Genomic DNA, 21,522 nt, shown 5'->3' on the forward strand with positions numbered 1-21,522 from the left:
TAGTAGTAATATTAGACATCGCAACTCGATAAATACTTATCGTTCTTATAAATAATATCTCGATCGTATCTTACTCTACATATAATGTCTTTCTAAAGTACTTTATATTACACATGATGGATTACATAATATAATCAATTTTATTCCTATTAAGTGGGACAAAATTATACAGCTTTTATTAAAAATAACTTTCTTATCTTATATGTGGAAAGCGGATACTAAGATTGTACTTATTATATTGACTAACTGGATGAATGTTGAGACATTCTAGTTTATCCTGCTTATAATAAGCTTAGTCAAAAATATTCTTATTCATTGTTTGATTTGTATTGTGATTAATTAGATTAAAAGTAATGGCATATAAGACTAAATTTAAAATATAAAAAATTAATAATAAATAATTAAAATAAGAAAAGATCTCGGATACATGATTAAGATGAGAATAGATAAGCCACAAAATATAAAGTAATTCATTAATAAATCACAACAAAATAATATTCTTGGAACCAAAAAAAATGAAAAAAGAAAGTCACGTATACACAAAAAAAAAACGAACAATTAAATGGGAAGTCAAATAGTATTTGGTTCAAAGTCTATACAATTAGGTTGTCCAATTTTGGTAAAATCTTATTTGATTTTGAAATTCTTAATTTTAGACCTTTTACATAGTTTCGCGATTAAGTGGAAAGATCTCTTCCGTTTCTCTTTCCAATCTCTGTTTGGCATCGAACCATGTAAAGCAAATCTAGTGCACAACTCAACAAGGAAACTTGAAAGACTTTGCAATGTATCTATCTTTTGCCCTCAACATTGTAAGCACCCAATTAAAAATTATGACAAGTCTAAAAACACATGGAAGTACTGAAGAATAGCACTTCCAATTTCCAAATCGACGCATCTTTCGCCCTCGGAATGGTCAAGCGCGCTGGTTTACCTCTCGGAATGCTCAGAATGCTGCCTTATTTTATAAGCACTCGGAACCAACTAGATGTCGAAAACAGATTCAGCACACAATGAAAATGGCTGATGGCAAGCACAATAATTTAATACTGAAAACGGAGGAAGCGCAAATTGGGGCTGACATAACCAACCAGATGTTCTCAATGAAATATTTTGTTTTTTGCCAGAAGATCAGAAGCCATCAACATAAGTAAAGAGAACTAAAGCGTTTAACTGAAAACAGAGTAATCAAAGTCGTGAACAACGATTAACAGAAGTGATACACTATGATTACATGTAAAGTCCTTCTGGCACTCCCTCTTTCTTCTTGAACATGACCTTGTCTTTGGCCTTCTTGAAATCTGGATGAGTAACCTGTGGAAATACCGAAATAGAATACATTTGTGTCAACAATATACAGTGCCAGGTAACTTATCACCCTAAAAAGTTTTAGAGACAAGACAATAGATCTTTTTGGCGACCACCAAAGACCACAGAACATGAGTAGGATCAGGAAATTTACAATGTATATTTTTTAATATATTTTACCTTGGTAAAGAACAGTACAGCAATTTAACTATAATTAGATATTTGATCTTCCCTTCCTCATAATCTTTACATTTCCAGACTACACATTCAATATGCCAAAGATTTTTCTTTTTAAGGTTACGAAGCTGACAGTCACAAAGCTGACAAAGTCTAACAATGCCAAAGAAAATTAATGGTTTCAATTTAGGCAAGTACAAAAAAACTCAAATATATTTTCCAGTTTTCCACATCCTGAACATGTTAAAGAATCAATTACAATCTACAGTCTATATTTCCTTGTCCAATAAACCTCGTCTTTCCAGGTCATCTTCACAATTCTTCTAGCCGCATGAGTACAATAAGATGGATGATGCACTTATTCGGGCACATAAAACCATAACTTAAGATGGAGGATGCACTTATTCAGGGGCAAATAAGCTCAAACTCAATCTCTCAACTCCACAAAGCTTTAAATTATAATAAAGTAAGAGCCCTCCATTTCAACGGGGTTTTGCTAACCCAGAACTACATGCCTATGACGAATAAACCTCGAAATAGACATGCCATACCAACGAAAGAAAGAAGTTATCTGAAATTGAATCAAACATGCAACCCCTCCCCCCCCAGGGCCCCTTTTTAGACGTATATTAGAGCATGCCAATCCATCATGAAAAATAAATCAAACTGATTACCCATTTTTACGTCTCACCTTCATACGCCGCTCTCTTAAAGCGAGTAATCCAGCTTCAGTACATATTGCCTTGATATCAGCTCCCGAAAACTCATCCTTGGTCATAACAAATTCTTCCAAGTTGACATCATCAGCCAAAGTCATTCTTGCTGTGTGTATCTGCATACCACATACAAAATGTTTCACGAAATGGTACGTAATCCAGGAAGCATCAGACAAAGTATGTTTCTCAATAATGATAATTTTTTTCTAGAAAAAGTTACCCAAACAAGAATAATCTAACGCACAAACCTGGAAAATGCGCCTCCTTGTTTTAATATCTGGAAGAGGGAACTCAATTTTCCTGTCTATCCTACCAGGCCGAAGCAGGGCAGGATCCAGACTCTCAATTTTATTTGTTGCAAGAATCACCTTAACATCTCCTCTGGAATCAAAGCCATCTAACTGGTTCAGCAGCTCCAACATAGTCCTCTGAATCTCTCGTTCACCACCTGAGTGTGCATCATACCTGAAGATAAACATATTAACTAGCAGACATCACGAATTCCAACCTCAAGAACAGAAACCAGAAATAGACCTTTTTGTACCGACTGCATCAATTTCATCAATAAAGACAATTGAAGGCGAGAGATCATCAGCAACTCTGAAGAGTTCTCTGACCAATTTAGGCCCATCTCCCAGATACTTCTGGATCAGTTCACTTCCAACAACACGTAAGAAAGTGGCTGAAGTGGAGTTTGCAACTGCCTGAACAAAAAGGTTTAATAAAGCTCTTGAGTATTTTCATATTATGGGCTAGAGAGACATTATATTCCAAAAGTAAATGAAAAAGAGTCAACAAGTTGATTCCATCTGTTCGCACTAGAGACATTCTATTCCATCAGTAGACAAGAAAACACCTAATAGCTAGTTGATTAGAACTATTAGCACATGTACACACGAAATGTATCAGAAACTATTTCGCTCGAAAGTGCTAAATGCCTTGTGCCCAAACCACCTTGTGCTAAATGCCTAAATTGCTACACATTTCCTTCATCAAGTCACAGGTAGTCTTGTAAGAAGTAGATATACTTCAAATTTCAAGAACTCCACATACTCACGTTATAGGACTTGTTGATTCCAACTAGGGAAGTGAAAATGGAAGCGCAACCAAATTTCTAAGCTCAGCATACTCAAAAAGAAATTTCACAAACCTTAGCAAGCAAGGTTTTGCCTGTGCCAGGCTCTCCATACAGAATGACCCCTTTAGGAGGTTTAATACCAATGTCTTCATATAACTCAGGGTGAGTCAAAGGAAGCTCAACCGCTTCTTTAATCTCCTGAATCTGAGCATCTAATCCACCAATGTCAGCATATGATTCCAAGGGAGCTTTCTCAACCTTCATGACAGACACCATTGGATCAACGTCATCTTGTAGAAGCCCAACAACCGATAGAACCTGAATGAGAAATATATATTGTCAAAATGACCCATCCTCAGACTTAACATACTTTCACCTTATTACTATTTCAAAGCAATAAAAGGAAGAGATCTGCAGAGAAAGTGCGAAACTATTATCAAATTTTTTTAACAAACCTAAAGAGAAACTATTATCAAATTAAAACAAACTAACAAACAAGATAACAAAACAAATATAAATGTCCCAAAAGTACTACAGAAGGCACTAATTTGGAGTCTAAATACAACGAGTAAATTAGCTAATAAAGGAGGTTCCAGCTAGTCAAAATCGCTGACTACCAAACTTGTTGATAAAAATAACTAAGCTCTCTTACGTAGATATCCTTACAAGTAACAAAATCTGATTAAATGAATTCTTTAGCATTATGACTAATCAGTCATCAAAAATAAAGCGATTCCAAACACAAACTCCAGTCACTTATTTTTTCATACCACTTCCACATTCCAAATCCCAAACTTACTAAAAGCTCAAAAACTAAGTATCAGAACTTAACAAATAGAATTATAGAACCATAACCCTACCTAAATTTTTGAACTTAAAGCTAATCGAATCACAAAACTACTCAGTATTAGGTCTAAATTGCACAAACGCCTTAGTCTACTAATGAAACCCTAAAAACTAAGAGACAATCAAATATTACCAAAAAAACAACAAAATAAACAAAGTACAATACCTTGTTATGCATCAAAATAGCACATCCAGGTTCAAGCTGATCCTTATCAACAAACGATAAGATTCCAACATAATACTCCGGTCCGACCGACGACGAAACAATAGCATGATTCTCATCAATAAGTTCCTCCAAATTCCCTACACTCATCGGAGATCCACGTAGATCGTCAACTTTAGATCGATCCTCTTCCGTTTTCTCTTCCTGAGGTTTCAATCGTTCCTGATTAGCCACAAATTCCTCTTCCATTAACAAGTAATCCTTGATTCGCTCGAGCTTTAGGAGCCGAAATTTACATTTTGTTAGCGGCGTAACCGTTGGGAGTCGAGCTGCTGCTTCGGAACCTTTCTGTTTACGCTGTTTCCGACCGACACGTGCCGGTGGTGCAGCTGGTTCGAACTTCTTCTCCTTCTTGTCTCCGTCGTTCTTACGGTCGCCGGGCTGTTGCCGGTTAAGTCCGCCGGGTGTTCCTTGACCCATGACTTTTAGCTGTGACTGAGAAGAGAGAGTGCAAAAAGGGGTTTGGAAATAGGTTTCGGAATTTTTGGTTGTGCTTTTCTTTCTTTCCAAGATATAGATATTCCGGCGTGAGTAGAGTTTTTTATTTTTATTTATTTTTGGTTAATTTTGAATAGAGTTTCACCTCTATTATCATCTCACCACAATTAGTACTAACATCTGACATCGTTTGGTGTGTGGGATAATACTAACTGATAATAATTTCGGGATTAAATGCAGAGTAAATATTTTATCTTATATTTGACTGAATTGTTAAATTTGTGATTAGCAATTTCAAAATTAATTAATTCCATAATATAAATATTATTTCATCCCACGTTGAGGGTAGTATAATAATCTCGGGATAACATTAAAATGATAAGATGCTCTTCTCCAATGACCTTTCCCAAAGTTTTTTAAACAATTCTAGGTTAAAAATAAAATTTTATCTCGACTTATATATTATACACCTAATATATATTTATATTATACCTCGTATATCCTATTTTTAGTCTAATGAACCAAATATTTTAAACAACTCTAGGTTAAAAAAAAAAGTTTATCTCGATTAATCTATTATACACCAAGTACACGTTTATATTATACCTTCCCCATTAGACGACCCCTTATCGAAATTAGAAAATCTCGATGCCATCATGAAAAATAATTATAGGTATTATTGATAATAAGTAAATTAATTGGGTGAAAACTAAAATAAACAATTTATTATTACAAGTTAAATTGCACCTACACCACAAACATTATTTACGCCAGCAATTGAACTTAGGCTGAATAGATAAATTATCAACCTTCTTTGTGGATTCATTTCAATATAATTCGATGAAGTTGTGACCATTTATATCTCATCAGAGATGGTTGAGTCTCTGATTGAGTGGGTAAAAACATCTTTTTTGTGTAAAAACTAAAGAAATGTTGGTTGTCTTCGAATTAACATACAATCTACAGAGCGTTGCATAAAACTTTTCGAAATTTCTAATATAGAATTGTCACCTTCTTCTCAATCATCTTTAATATGTGAATATTTTTTAGTCAATTGAAACAGAACTTGTAAAAACAACAAAAGGAAAACAATCGCTGTAACTGTTGCATTGCACTGTCAGGGTAAATCCTACACAAAAACTGTTTACATTACTTCACAGAAAACAGCTGCTGAACCATATTAGTGCTGGAGATGACTATTCTTTTTCAAAAGAACCAATTAAGACTTATCTTTCCAAGCCAAAACAGAAGTGGAAACTGAGCTAGGGCAATGAAGAGAAGGAGGTAATGATGCCTGCTTGAATCATAAGTTCGCACTTCTGCAAAAAGAACTCTCTTCATTGTCTTTACTAAGAATATTCCCATGCATAAGCTTGTCCATGGCATCAAGAAGTAGTAAGAATGGCTCCATATAATTGTTCCAAGAAGAGCTATGGACAATCCTGTGAAAGCATATCCGGAGTATGACACGATATCAAGGAGAGGAGCTTCTCCACTACCCAGTGACAACAACGTCATCTTCAACAACGAAACCTGTAAAAACCAACCAACCAACCCCTTGATGAACAGCCAGTTTAGAGCTTCTGGGGTAAACCTGGCAAGAGATGAAAAGATTCAGAATCAACACAAACAAAAGGAAGAGGAAGCAATGGAGGAAATTATTCCATACTTCAATAGTATTGCAACATGATAACTAGAAGTCAAGTCACGTTAGCAACTGTATCCCACCACTACTACAAATATCACTCCTATGTCCCAACTTATTCTCCTACCTATTTTGGATGGTCTGATTGGTTTACTCACTCTTAAAAGGGTTAAATTCTTTCTCCATATTCTACAAATCTTTTTCAACCCCATACCATACAGTACTATGGAAACCACTTCCATTGTTAAAAGAATTTTTAATTCTTCAAAATTAACTATATGTTCATGTTTCCATCCAACTACAATAAAATTCACTTGGTATTTCGACAGCCATGCCTAACAAACTAGGACATCTAAATATAAGAGGAAAAGAGGGGGGAGGGGGGGGGTGTTCCTCATTTAGCAGACGGCTAACTATGTACTTATGCTGACAATTATATTAAGTTCAGTTTAAGCAGCAGTTTTGTTCTTCTATATGAGCATGTGACATCTATTGGCACTATAAACAAAAATGAGGTAAGCAACCACTTGCTTAAGTCGACACAGAAAATTGCCAGTAAAAAATCAAAGAAACTTTTCAGTATTGAACACCAAGAGACGAAAGCCTAGAAAGCTTGAGATAACACTAAGCTTACCTTCCCTGGAGACCCAGTGATAAGCCAGCAAGAACAACGTAAGTACCAAATGCCATGAATGGAATGTACAAATCTGGAGCATTTATGTCATAGATAGGGGGCTTGTAGGATAGCCTGCCACCTACCGGCTCTGTGATTCTTGTCCAATGACCCTACAGACAAATGAAAAGGTTACAATATCGAGATCATAATGCAACAAAGAGAGAGATCAAGAGTTTCAAGAACTTACTCTGTGTAGAAAAGGGAAAAGAACAACCTTCAATTTGTTTCTCACATACTGGTCATTCACTTGGAAGTAGTACTGGGGATCGGAAAAATACCTACTTATCTGTTCAATTGAAAAATGTTAACTAGAATTCCATTTCCAACAGATAAGCTAGACCACGTATCAATATCATCCAGCAATAAAATGTCCACAGACAGAATGGAAAAAAGTTTTGCGCAATAATAACGTTAAATCATCTATGGCTTCAAAGCAATATTTAGGGAACTTTAACAAAGAGGCAAATGCTACATCATATCAAAGAGGAAAGGGAGGCAATCTGGCTTACTTTTGTTTTAAGGGGGATTTTTCTGTGGCTGCCTACAGCATAATCACTTGTATAGCCACATTGATTTTACAATTAAAAAAAAAATTGATTAGTATGTAACCTTCCATGCCTCATTATGAATGGCTAATTACTCTTTTAAATAACAAGGGCTAATCTTAAATTGTTTTTGAGGGAAGTTTGGAACACAATTGCCATGTATGGGCAATGTTTTCCTTTGTAAACAATATAACTTGCACGCCAGATTGATCCTAGTACCACGAACCAAAGGTAAACCAAAAGAGACTAATCTCTTGTGTAGCCACCACACCAATTATTGTGATACTAGTGTTCCCCTCAAACCCACTAATGAACCAAAACCTCCAGGAGTCATCATTGGATGTTGTTCATTCGCACTCTAACTGAATTAGCTTAGACAGACTCCACTATATTGCATAGACAAAACTACTATCAAAATCCATTTCTAGCTTTCTACCGAATCCTACCCCTAATGAGCATCATAGTATGCCACCCCCATGCCCCATCTCTCCTCACCGTATCCTTCCAAGATCAGCCAACATAGGAGTTCCCCATTTCAACTTACAGTTACTTTCTGCACCTGCAGCTAAACACACCTAAAGAAATAAGTGACGTCATGGTAACAGAGCAGAATCGGATGACAGTACTAAAATTTTCCAGCTCTAAATCATATTTTTCTTTCTTCTTCGATTGACCTCTCTTTCCTTCTCTTATTTGGAGTAGATGTGGCTTGACATTAGTCATCCATGCTTCTCCAGAAAAATCTATCCATCTGACCTAATCTTCCCACAGAATCCTCTACTATCACCACTAGATATAACATTTATCTACCTAAATAGATATTTTTCTGTCTCTTTCCTCAAAAAAATTTCTTCTTCCTATTCTTTTAAAGTTTTTTTTTTAGTTTACTGCTCAATTACAGAGAGATGACAAAATAGGGCATGGGGTGCTATCATTCGATCAAGGAATAAGGAAAAGGACAATGAGGACAAATTTGCAAATTGAAAAAAATGAAGAATGTGATTAACAATTGGAAAATGGAAATAGCTTCACCTAGCTTCAATTGCTATTCAGTGACAGGATTTCCTTCGGCTTTTCTAAAGCTAATCATGCATAGCTAACTTTGCTAATATGGCACAATGCCACTTTGATGATGTTGTCAACGTGAAGGCAAAACTGTAAATGCTATTTAAAAGTTATTGATTTCCAAAAGTAGTAGAACTAACCTACCGAAACACAACAATGCAAAAATACAACAAAGAAAAGTACAGTTTCCTTCCTGATCTAAGGTCATAATGTATTTTCAAAAACCAAAAAGTTCTCGATCGATCTATAGCAAAAAATTCTTTAGAAAGTAGCAAAATGTAGAAATATGACCAGTCCATGAAGCAACTTACATTGCTTTGAACATATTCAGAACTGGAACCAAGGATCTTTTCTCCATAAGCCCCTAGTCCGCTCCTGATGAACCCCGAGCTACCACCAGAGAATGCATTTCCAAAAGGACTTGCCTGTGGATTAACAGGCGGTCTTGGCATTCCAGACTGTGCTCCCAGGTTATCATACATTTCTGCAGGAGGATTTTCTTTAATCAAGACAAATGTTAGTAACTCAACATAAGCATAGTTCATTTTTCTGATTGCTTGATTATGCCTAAGGTACAAACTACCAAACAGGGCCAACCCAATTTTCTAACATCAAGAACAATGCCAGCAGGCAGCTTATTATTCAAGGTTCTCATATTTCGTTCTTGCTATAAGCTTAACATATACCAAAGACAATAGTCCAACTCAATTCAGAAAATTCACTTATCGCACCCAAAATTGTTTTAGCCAATTTTATCAGTAAATGCCACCCTCAGGACAGCCCCAATAAGTGCATAACCTCAATACGAACATAGACGGAGAAAGGACAGGCAAAGACTAAGTAGTCCAAAAAGTCCGTAGAGCTGAAGAAAGATTTAAGTTATATAAACTGGACACTGTAAAGATTTTCTTATACCATCAGTGTATTTTGACGTATCATAGAAGATTGCTTTCCATTTTTTAAGGTTACCAATCAATGTTTGTAAAAATAATCACATGCAGTTGCCTAGTTGCCTATCAAGTGACCTGATGTGTAAATTATTTTTAACCGTCAGTTCATAGAACTTATACACGCCAGAAAACGACTCCATCACTTCGTTTGAATCACATCCCACTAAAATTTATCTTCTTATCATATCTAGTTTTGACTGAACACGGAGTAATAATTACTTCCAATTACTAATTTTTCTGCAGGATAAGAGATAATTCATCACTTAATAGCAACTTCAGAAATAGAAGTAGGAGAATTCCTCAGGATACACATACCTTATGCAACTCTTTTGTTGTTAAAAACAAATCACCCGATTACATAACGACATTTTCTGGAAACACTCATCAAACAATTATATCACAAATCACTTTGATTTATATACGAATCAACTACCGATGCAACAAGTAAAAAAAAATAGAAAGGGAGAGAGAAGGAAGTGTATGCATATAGGGGGAAAATCAAATGAAAATTTGAAGATTAAACACAATAGTAGATTACCAGGAAAATGCAGGAAAAAAAGTTTGACGAAATAGAGATCCTAAGAACTAATAACGGAGATCTGTAATACAGGCTACTATTGATAGTACTAATATAGTGTGCCTTTTTGAGCCGAGGGTCTCCTGGATACCTCCTCGTACCCAACTGTGGGATTATACTGGGTTGTTGTTGTTGTAATACAGGCTACTATAAGGAAAAATGAGAAAATAATTGAAGGACTTACAGATTGAAAGTCTGTCTGAGGAACAGATGGAAGCCAAGTTTGCAGAAGAATCTAAGAGTTTACAGGTAACTCTATAACTCTAGATTTCAGAGTTCTAACTTCTAAAGAAGGGTCAATTCAGACGCAGACCCGTATATTTGAACCCGAACCACTGGACTTCCTCTATTCGTGAAAAATGACAAAAATGGTCCCTGTATTTAGGGTAGGTTCTAAATGACCCATTAAATATATTTCTTATCAGTTTTGATCCTCTAAGTTTGACAAAAGAGACCACTTTTAGTATTCATCAAATATTTTAAAAAACTTTGGTTGTTAATTTTAATGGAAATTGTGAAGAAATTAACATGAGCTCATATTTTGAGGCACGATTTTTAAAGTTTCTTCTATTTTGGGTCTATTTATTGAGTTTGGCCTAATTTTTTAGGTGTAGTTTTTACTTTTTTTTAAAATCTATTTCTGGTATCTAGTGCAGTTTTAGTATTGTAGGTTTATGAAATTTGATAAAACTTTTCCTTGTGTTTCTAATTAATTTTTCTTTTTTTACATTTCTTGTTTAATCTAACAATTATAGTTTTTAAGTATTTGATGGAGACAAAAGTATTTACATTTTGCAAACTTAAACGACCAAAATTGCTCACGAACATATTTAAGGAACCATATTAAACCTATTTTTGTCATTCTCTTCTCTTTCTTCTTTTTTTCTTTTCAATTACTTTCCCTAGATAATGAATCCGCCCCTCAATGATTTTACACTTACATTCATTTTTTGTCTGTGGCATAGTTTAAATCCGTGACATGCGCCTAATCCTGATTTTGATGTTGCTAAAGTACCACACAATTTTCATGTACTGAAATCACAAACTCTTAAGGAGTCGTTTGGTTGGAATACGATTTATACCGGTATAAGTTATATTGGGATAAATTCAGAGGCGGATCCAGGATTTAAAGCTTATGGGTTCCTATAACGACCTTAAGTAAATATACAATAAGTAACTGGGTTAACAATCAAATATCTGTGGATATTTAATGAGTTTTTTAATACATATACAGGATATATGCAAAACCTACTGGGTTCACGGGAACCCACCTTCAATAGGCTGGATACGCCCCAGGATAAATTATGCTGGGGTTGTTATTTATTCATTGTTTGGTATGTTATATTAAGAATGATAATTGCATAATTTCTAAGAAGAAGTATAACCGACCCCTAAGTCTGTTAAATCTCGATAGCTTCACTTCAGTAGTTAATGATTGAACAAGACGGTCTAGTGCACTCCTTCCCAATCTTTTTACTATTCGGATTCAATTCTGTAATTAACAATTTTCCATATTGCATTCAAAAATAGAAAAATCAAGAGTTAAACATCTAACAGTTTTCTATCCGTGTTAAAAACCTTTTCCCAAGCATAATCTGATTAATTGCCAGTTAAAAACTTGAAGCAGAAGTACAACCACAGCTCAACTGTTTCAAGAGAAAAAAATGAACTTGGAGAAGCTATTCACATACTTAATATGGGATCAAAAATGCCTCAAAATTTATCAAAAGGAAACAATACCTCAATTTTTTCCTTATCCAAAAAAAAAAACTCAAATTTATATAATCAAAACAATTAAACAGTGTGGTAATCACAACAAACGTTCAAAACAAGAAACACTAGTATTAGTCTCAATATCACATTCGCTAGGGATAATCTGACTGAGCTCCTTTTTAAGGTCATTACTCATCAGTCTTCTGTTCTTTTTATACAACACAACATATTCAGGAATGACCAATATTTAGTGTTACAGAATATCATTATCCTTTTCTTAAACTCCGTATTTGTTGTTTCCAGCTATAAAACTCGGATAAGGGGTACACACCTCTGCCCTTCTCCACTTAATACCAAACTCGACTCATAGCAGGCCAGAACTCGTGAAACGGGCCTACCACAAACCATGTGCTGTACTATCATTGCTATTGAACCAAAGCCCCGGGGCGTTGAAAGATCACTATCCATGCTCTTAGCTTTACCTGTAAGCTGAAGCAACTAAGGATCATCATCATAAGGTACATTTTGAGCTGGTGAAGAAGAGAGTTCCAGAACAAAATTTCCACTGGTCCGAAGCTCAGCCAGCTCTGAAAAATCAGCAAGTTCTTCTTCACATATAATATTTCCTCTCAAATCCAAATGCTCCAGTTTACCTAAACCAATGGCAGAGGAAAAAGGTCAATGAGTTCAAAAATTAACTGACATTAAAGGTACAGAATAATAGAAAACCTATATCTCTTCTAGTTTCTCAAAAAAGCATTAGAACCATCAGGCCCCTAGGAACCAAATGAATACTAAAAAACATCCAAATTAGGAAATTGTTTTATATGGGAGAAATCGCCTGTGAGCCCACTTTGTGAGCCCAACCCCTTCGTAAAGTATTAGCAGGTTGCAAACTCCGGGGAGTATGGGCCTGCCTCTACACCCTCCTCGGAACTTAAATACCATACTTTTGTCCACGGCATTATTTGAACCCGTGACGTGCACATACTCACACTAGAGGTGCTGCGTCCTTACAGTTGAACCTAAGAGCTTAAAGCGAAAATCAGCTGAAACAAACAACTTCTGAATGAGACTATGCCACAAAAGAACACAGTTCACATAATTTAAATCTTCTTTTACGCATCAATTTACTTGCTGATCATATGAATGAGGTGAAAGGTTCATGAAATAGCCGATTTCACCGTATTACTTGTGAACTCGACTAATTGTTAGTCATCATGGTCATTTTTCCATTGGCAGTTTCAGAAAATTCACCATTTGCAAGGGAAAACTATCAGCTTGGAACTTGTAGAAACAAAAGTCCTGGGGTGTCGTCTGCCATCAGTTCACACTTTCTCGTTCCATTATTATTAATTAACAAAAAGAAGATATAAGATTGATATGATTTCAATGCTTTACCAGAAAAGCTGTCAATTTCTAGTGGTCACACGTTGTCAGTTCTATTTTGACAAGTTAACTTACGCTACAGAAAGAATCCAAAACGAGCGAAGAAACAGAGCACTAAAAGGTTGTACCTTTTGCAACTTTTATACCGGAGCTCAGGATTGACAAAGATTCTTTGGCCATAAAGTTGTATTTTGCATTTATTGATGAAAGATCTGGGGCATGAGAGAAAAGCTTTGACAGAAATCTTGCAGTTTCAATTCCACCTCTATTCTTGCTGCATAAGTTTAATGAACATGTTACTACTCTGTTAAAATTCCATAATCAGAAATTCAATGGAAACTCCATTTAACCTTATGTTGATGGAGCGGAGCTTTGATTCCCTGACTAACTCTTTGCCTGCTTTCAAGAAGCCAGAAGAACCTAGTCCAATGTCTTCAATATCAAAAGCCTGAATACCTCCGCATAGAAACTTACCTAATGGTGTCCCTATCTCACTACAAAAGTTAGGCAACGAGAACGTCAGAAAAATGTTCACATTTTGCAATGGAAGTGTCATATGAGGATAACAAAGGGAGAAATATGGCGCAGATGAAGTTTTGGCAGTATGAATAGTGTACTACATTTTGCTGCAATGCTTATGATATAATTTAGAGAGTTAACTTCACAACAGATGGAAAGCTATTAGAACACCAAATAATGAAATGACATGATATACAACTCCCAAGACAAAAAGGAAAGATTAGATCTGCAGCAAATTTGCCATGACAACATCACCTTATCAGTCCAAGCATTTTAACATGGCATAATATAACCCAAAACATGGCTTAAAATGTCTCCCCACGTTACTTGATAGAGTGAAACAGAAAAATTTTACGAACTTCAAGCACAAAGAAAGCATGTGAAAGGCCAAGTGATAAACCACGAGGCACTCTCCAGGTCATAGGTGGTTTTCCCCTCAGAAAATATATTCTATTTACGAGAAGAATTATGAAAATTGAATATAATTTTGTAATCATATTTACATTACCAACCTGCCAAGATAGTTGCCTCCAATTGAGAGAAAACTGAGTGGTTTTCTCAAAGCTGAAAGAACTTCTAGAAGTTCACAAACTCCAGAGCAAGTAAGCTCACAGCTTTCCAACTTCAATTCGACAAGGGAGAAATATCTCTGTGACATATCCTTGAAGTAGGTAGTCAGACACCTGAATGAAAAACGCAGTTGCGAGATCTTAGCAAGTTGGTCGCTGTACATATAAACTAAAATTCAACCAACCTGAATCCGTCATCCTCGATAGGATTGTCACTGAGATCAAGTTGCTCCAGATTAGGGATGTGGACTAGCACATATCTGAGACAATCCACATCGTCCCTCTGTAGATTGCAGTTCCTGAAGTTAGAGAAACAAGTAAACTTTGTATTGCACTAAAGATGACAATACAAAAACACCTCTCCTGAAAACTCATTAAGTCAGCTTGTGACCAAAATTCCTATGGAATTGTTTATATTATGACAGGTCAGTGTGAATAGAAAAGTCAAAACATACCTTAAATTAAGCTTCTTTAATGACTTCAATGAATTGTATGTCCCAGATGGCTCGGTGATACTTTTGTCATTCCATTTAAAATGAGAAAGCCATCCCGCAATCTGCAGTGTAAAATCTTCTATAGGCTGATTGATGATAACATCAGTATTGATGAGTACAACAACAGGAGTAAACGTCATTACTCACATTGTTTTCTGAAAGGTCCAGAATGGTAATACTAGATGAAGCTTCAAGGAGGGTATCAAAAACTATCCTTGCAAAATGTCGATGAAGATGATTGTCTGATAAGCATAATGAAGACAAGGACCTAGCAGAATCCGATGCACAATTGTAAGTCTATGGAATCATTTTAAAGGATTAGAGCAGATGGTATGTACCATGATGCAAAGAATGAACAAGGATCTGCAATACATAATCACACAAATCAATACTATCACATGACCATCTCTGTGTCTCTAAGATGATAGCCAATTACAGCCAAATAGAATTATCTATCATTTAGGAACAATATTGTCAGCATTAAATTTGTCTCCAACCAAAGAGAAGCTATGAGCCAAGTGTGAACTCTCTGAAACTGTTAATAAAGCCCACATTGTTACCAAATTCCACTTGAAAGGAATGAGATTATCACGGATATACACGTTAAGGATATTAACCAAAATTTGCCAGAATTACCCAGGAACAGATTGAATTAACAAAAAGTATAATATGTATTTTAAGAAAAAGTAAATAGAGGATCTCTGTCATCTAAAACACGGTCATTGCACTTGTATAATTGAGCTTTTTGACAAAATTGCAATTTCTCCCAAGAACTAGAAAACTTCCAGAAATATCAGATTCTGCAAGATTACTGTCGCTAGGACCTTTGCAATTTCCTCCAAGCGTTAAACTTCAGAAGATCAAAACTACACACGCACCATTATTGCCGTAAGACGGAATTCTACCGATGAGCTCACATGACATCCATGGTTCTATGATAGCATGAATATGAACATACACCTCACATCAAACAACTCTTTTATTCAAAATTCTTTGTAGTAGTTAGCTGTTAACTATGAGTATATAGGATAGAACACTTAAATAAAGGAGCTGATGGAAAGTAAGGTGAAATCCACCATACCTCCCTGATGATATAAAAGATACTAGTCCAGCAGGCAAAGAAGAAACGTTGTTCTCTAGGAAGCTTGATGTCTTGATTGAGAAATGTTGCATTTCAGGTGCTTGAGGACAATGCATGCATAATAAGTCACAAATTGCATTAAGAGAAGCCACTGTAAACTTGCAATACACGAACTTAATCGACTTTAGGGATCGATAGTTCTGGTTGATGAGTTTGCATAACCCCTCGACCTGCAAGGTTGAAAGCCACAGAAACAAAGCAGTGTAACAGTCAAATAGTCAACATTTAAGCATAACAAGTTCCACTCAAGAAGATATAGGAATTCGAAACAAAGATATGTTGCAATTTTCCTATTTACTACATATGCCAAATAAAAAAATGCACAAGCAATTGAGAGAGCATGGCATAAAATCTTAAGGGGCCAATACAACTCTATCATGAATCAGATGCCATGTCAGAAATCAATTCTGATGGGGAAAACAGTTTTACAGAGCTGAATCCCTGATCATTGATTATGGATCCACTTCTTCTATAACTCAATATAGTAAACCAAAAGAAGAAAAAGAAGTTGCGCGAGACACCAAAATTATTCTTCTACTATCAAAAATGCTGATTTGTACCTTTCAGAGCACAGTCGATTGAACATATGTGCCAACAAAGACATGACCGGATTTAAGATCGCTTTCAAGATAAAGTTGTAACTTGACACAGCCGTCGTTTTGGCCTTCTTTTTCCTTTTTCTTGTTTTCTTTTTTGTTGTTACTGTGCTTGCCGGGGGGGGGGGGGAAGGAATTAGTTTTCTTAAGTTAGAATATTTCTACCCTTATCATCTCATCAACACATGGTTTATATGCCATGTTTAACATAGGATAGTTAATAGGAAATGAAAGGTAAAGAACTAACACGTATTGGAACAAATGAGGGAGCTCTGCTTAATGATTTTATACTCAAGTGCAACCTGAAGACCTTAAGAAACAAGCTACATAAAAGCAGATGAAAGCTAAGAGCATGTTTCACATATTCAGTTCTGACTTGAATTCCAAAAATAAATTTGCTTCGAAGTATACATTAGGATCTGTTGTCAGTGGGGTATTTTGCATCTTATTCCATAAAGTTTCTAAGGGGTTTATCTTTCCTCTTCTTTGTTCTGTTACTAGAGTATTTTGCTATTTCCTGAAAGCTAACATGTACAGCACATAACAAAAACAGCTAAACTTACATGCTCATCAGACTTAATCCACTGTAATTCCAGACTCTCCAATCTTGCATTTCTAAGTAAATGCTGCAACAAAGAAATGTAAGATGATTATCCACACAAACCAAAGGAAGCTTTACGTTGTTCTTTTTCTATTTGACGACTAAACTAGGAATCGACAATTTTATGCAACAAATATTATCATTTTGAGGCTTTCTTTTTTCTACACAGTATGTACAACTTACACAAGTTTCTTCCACACACAAAACATTTGGCAGTCTCAGGTGTCTGCAATCAAAACAAAAGTAATTCAACAGGAGCTATGTTTGAGACAATCAAGAGCGGTAGTTGAAACACAATATGCAGCATGAATGCACAAATCATAAGTAATAATCAAGGAACTACATGCACATGATGGCACCAATTTTATCCTTTCAATGTTCAAAATTAATCACTTATTCTGCTCACCCCTACGTACTATTTCAAAGGGGAAAAGAATGCAGAAAACTGCAGGCGAGAGAACCCCAGTTCCAACCTTTATTATACTTCACAGATGCAGTGTTGAAGATGATGACACATATTAATAGGAACATTTATTTGCATATGGCGTTTAAAGATATTTCTGTCATGAGGCTCATTGTCCTCTGAATGGTTAAGGCCTGCAGGTTTAAAAACTGAAGTGAAAATACACCTGGCATATGATCCGAATTGTTGGCAGTGATAAGCAAACTTGGAGTAGTCACATGTGATTTTGCCGATGTGTCCCCTATGATCAATATAATTTAAAATTGAATCTGCACAAACAAAAGAAGCCTGTATCAACGAAATGTTACGTTGCTAGTTCAGGGAACTCCTGTTGAACTTTCTTTGCTTGAACCATAATATTTTCAGAACAGGAGAAGACATCTGGATACAAGTACAACCTGTGATACACAATATACAAACAAAACAAAGGCATCTATAAATCAACATGAATTTCTTACCGGGAACTTCTATTTCACTAATCTGACCATGAAAAGCTGGGAATAAAGCTATCTCTGCTGCTGTATCCAGGCATCTGTTTCTCAGAAAAATGTGAAATTTTAAAATGACAGGTGAAATGAAGCTGTATAATTTTAGTGATAACCACCAATAAGTGGATTTTGATGTTCGTACTTCTGCAAATGTGCTTCCCAGTACATCTGTTGCCAGTCATCTGTGGATTCACGCTCTGCTTCTTTTCCTTTTGCTGACCTGTCAAATGACTTATTCTTGGAATTCTTACTCTGCCGGCCAAGAGCAGGCCACCGTAATTCATAGAGAGTTTTCCACTCTTCCTCAAAATTCAGATATCTGCAGAAACATATTCCAAGTTCCATTCAAAAGAAAAACATCTGCAGATCATGTAAATACAGGCATCCTCTCTCTATACATATTTACTCAAGATGTAACATAATCTTTCTTTATGACCAGGAACTAAAGAAAAATTCACTCAATTTCCTATATGAAACTACAAATGCAAACCTTTTACGCTTTCTCTGATTATCAACACCATCAGTCAAAAGCTCATAATCATTCAAGACGTCAGGTTTCCTGCAACACAAGATTTTCTGGTTAAAATCAGGTAATATTATGCACTTGTGCCACCACATAAAGGTGCGTGTGGAAAACCTAAATAATGTCAACCAACTATATCAGTTATAAACCAACTAAAAATGTTGATCAATTCCCCGTTAACTAGCTTCATCACTCTAAATTCCAAATCACTTTCTCAAACAATTGATGCACCAAAAGTTTAAAACAATAAACCATTACTCGTCCTCTTAATTTAGCAGAAGTTGACAAATGGACTTTCAGCAGATTAGAGATTCTAGATTATTGAGAACAGCAATGGAACCAAGACGCACATGACACATACGGCTGATAAGCAGATATGATCTCAATCTATTAGTATTAGCAGTACTAGATTCTCACAATGTTTAGATAAGTAATCATGTTCATGCTTTTGGATGTACAATGCGGTTAACTACGTCACAGCTGTTGCATATAAAGCTTTACAATGTGATCAATCCCAAACTAGTCATCAACTGTATGAATTCATGATATCCATTCAACTCCATTTAGGCCAGTTTCAATCCAGTACTCAATTAATTCTCCTTTAAAACAAAATAGGGATTCTCTAATAATAGGGATTCTATAATGAACTCCACCTTTGTGAATTTAGCATCGAATCTAAGCTCATATTGATGTACTAAAGATAAAGGAGGAGGATCGAGGTACATTGATATCCAACATAAATGAGAAGATTTGCTAGAAAATAGAAGGGGAAAAAAAGAGCTTAAGTTCTATGCACTGTCACTTAAAACAGCAGGTAAGTATTGAGTAGTAACCTGTTATGACCGCTTAAATTGAACATTTACTAAACACACATATAATCTTAAAATTTAAGTGTTGAGCTAACAACCTTTCTTGTAATTTTTGCAATGCCAATGGAGGCAACTGCGGCAACAACTGGTCGAACAACTCCGTGGGAAGTTGATATAAGACTGATGAAAGTTCAACATCATCCACTGAAAACAAAAAGAGAAATGCTAATTGCTAAGCAATAGCTTTGTATAGTTCTAATAAAATAAAAAAATAAAATAAAATATCACCTTGAATGAGTTCATCTCTGATTGAGCATATGCATAAGGTGATTAATGATGGAACTTCCCGCATTTTTTAACAACCCCAATATTAATACTCCATAAAGCTGCGATTTTTACAATTGAATTGCAAAAATTCAGAAACAAATGTGAATCTGCAACATAATAACTAAAAAATCTAGCAAGAATTTACAGTAAAACGAAAAGGGGCTATGACTATAAGGAGAGAAAAAACAAGATTCGAAGTGTATTAAAATGAATAACTCAACGGTATGAGCTGCAGCGTATAGTAGAACTTGCCATACAGAGGGATGCAAGCGGAAAGCCGAGAAAAAGAGAAGACCGATGACTTCAGGCTAAAAGTTCCCGAGTCTTGACCCCCGTGAAGTTTCAGAGGTTTTGGCCAATATTGTCCCTTAGGTTAGGTCCATTTTAATCCCTTAAATATAATCTTAAGTATTTAGTTCCTTAACTATATTAAGGTAGAGCACTTTTAGTCTAACTGACACAATATATTCAAAAACTAACGGTGTTATCCAACTTTGATTCATGAAGCAAATCTTCTGCTCTAAAGTAAAATGTTTCATCTCCTTTTATTGGATAATGCAAATTATCACTTTAATTTCTCATTTTTAGATAATGTCTTCTAAAATTTTGACCTTGAAAATATCCGGTTATGTGCCACTTTTTAATGAGAAAATGACATTGTATAGCCGCTGTAAAAATAATAGCCGAAAAATATATAAAATTTGTATTTTATGTGTGTGTATTGTATGCTAATACACAAAAATTATTCAAATTTTATATACTTTTGCGGCTACCAGATGTAAATAGTTTATGGCGTGGGCTAAAAGTGATAATACAACCTGGTTATTCATTTACTTCAATAATATGCCTAGAAGTGATCCTGGCGGCTCTATTTTTTCAAATTTTAACTAATCTTTTTGGAAAAATCAACTGAAATTTCTAAATGTATACAGAATGCATATTATATACAAATTTTATACATTTTTTCAGCTATTATTTTTACAGCGGCTATACAGTGTCATTTTCTCATTGACAATCACAAAAGGGGATATTTTCAAAATCAAAATTTTAGAAGATATTATTTAAAAATGAGAAATTAAAGTGATAATTTGTGTTATCCAATAAAAGGAGAAGAAACGTTTTGCTTTAGAGCAGAAGATTTTCTTCATGAGTCAGAGTTGGGTAACACCGTTAGTTTTTGAACATATTGTGTCAGTAAGACTAAAGGTACTCCACTTTAGTATACTTAAGGGACTAAATATGTTTAGAGTTATACTTGAGAGACCAAAATAGACCTACCCTCAAAGATAAGGGACAGTATTGGTCAAAAACTCGTAAATTTCACGGTCATATAAATATAATATTTTTCACCAAAGTTATACTAGTATCTATATTTTCTCACACAAAAATCATAAATTTTTTACTAACTCACACAAAAATCATAATGACCGAAAAATATAACTTGCTGATAATATTTTCTTATTTGCGATTTTTTTATTTTCAATCTAATAAATAATCATTTTATTGTGCTCGGAATCTATCGGAAACAGTATCCCTAACGTCTGCGTACACACTACCTTCCCCAAACTCCACTTGTAGAACTTTACAGGATTGATGTTGTTGTTGTTGGACTAATAAATAATAACCCAATTAAAATAGAAATGACC

General features: G+C 35.2%; 3 protein-coding genes across 8 annotated transcripts; all 3 read right to left on the bottom strand.

The window, feature by feature from the left end:
- Positions 1 to 1,071: 1,071 nt before the first annotated feature.
- On the bottom strand, positions 1,072 to 4,852 carry LOC107789506 (26S proteasome regulatory subunit 4 homolog A). Its single transcript, XM_016611335.2, has 6 exons — positions 4,292 to 4,852; positions 3,352 to 3,597; positions 2,736 to 2,905; positions 2,450 to 2,666; positions 2,177 to 2,317; positions 1,072 to 1,314 (listed from the first exon to the last, which is right to left on the bottom strand). The coding sequence occupies exons 1-6, from the start codon at positions 4,766 to 4,768 to the stop codon at positions 1,231 to 1,233; spliced, it is 1,335 nt and encodes a 444-aa protein (XP_016466821.2). The 5' UTR covers positions 4,769 to 4,852; the 3' UTR covers positions 1,072 to 1,230.
- A 944-nt stretch (positions 4,853 to 5,796) lies between these two features.
- LOC107789508 (uncharacterized) lies at positions 5,797 to 10,585 on the bottom strand. 4 transcript variants are annotated; one of them, XM_016611341.2, is made up of 6 exons: positions 10,429 to 10,526; positions 9,983 to 10,038; positions 9,029 to 9,216; positions 7,295 to 7,393; positions 7,066 to 7,217; positions 5,797 to 6,380 (listed from the first exon to the last, which is right to left on the bottom strand). In XM_016611341.2, the coding sequence occupies exons 3-6, from the start codon at positions 9,197 to 9,199 to the stop codon at positions 5,993 to 5,995; spliced, it is 810 nt and encodes a 269-aa protein (XP_016466827.1). In that variant the 5' UTR covers positions 9,200 to 9,216; positions 9,983 to 10,038; positions 10,429 to 10,526; the 3' UTR covers positions 5,797 to 5,992. The 4 variants fall into 4 exon arrangements, with proteins under 4 accessions (XP_016466827.1, XP_016466828.1, XP_016466824.1 ...); XM_016611342.2 differs by having other exon boundaries at positions 9,029 to 9,201; positions 10,429 to 10,525; XM_016611338.2 differs by lacking the exon at positions 9,983 to 10,038 and having other exon boundaries at positions 10,429 to 10,585.
- Positions 10,586 to 11,981: 1,396 nt separating this feature from the next.
- Positions 11,982 to 20,270, bottom strand: LOC107831435 (uncharacterized). 3 transcript variants are annotated; one of them, XM_075219108.1, is made up of 17 exons: positions 20,134 to 20,270; positions 19,838 to 19,935; positions 19,648 to 19,753; positions 18,708 to 18,776; positions 18,360 to 18,536; positions 18,188 to 18,261; positions 17,896 to 17,998; positions 17,450 to 17,492; positions 17,229 to 17,291; positions 16,010 to 16,239; positions 15,076 to 15,196; positions 14,890 to 14,990; positions 14,620 to 14,733; positions 14,378 to 14,548; positions 13,697 to 13,840; positions 13,475 to 13,620; positions 11,982 to 12,610 (listed from the first exon to the last, which is right to left on the bottom strand). In XM_075219108.1, exons 2-17 carry the CDS (start codon positions 19,899 to 19,901, stop codon positions 12,456 to 12,458), a joined length of 1,881 nt encoding a protein of 626 aa, XP_075075209.1. In that variant the 5' UTR covers positions 19,902 to 19,935; positions 20,134 to 20,270; the 3' UTR covers positions 11,982 to 12,455. The 3 variants fall into 3 exon arrangements, with proteins under 3 accessions (XP_075075209.1, XP_075075207.1, XP_075075208.1); XM_075219106.1 differs by having other exon boundaries at positions 20,129 to 20,262; XM_075219107.1 differs by having other exon boundaries at positions 20,098 to 20,244.
- Between the last annotated feature and the right edge of the window lie 1,252 nt (positions 20,271 to 21,522).

This window comes from Nicotiana tabacum, chromosome 8, assembly GCF_000715075.1.
Source record: "Nicotiana tabacum cultivar K326 chromosome 8, ASM71507v2, whole genome shotgun sequence".
Lineage (NCBI taxonomy): Eukaryota > Viridiplantae > Streptophyta > Magnoliopsida > Solanales > Solanaceae > Nicotiana > Nicotiana tabacum.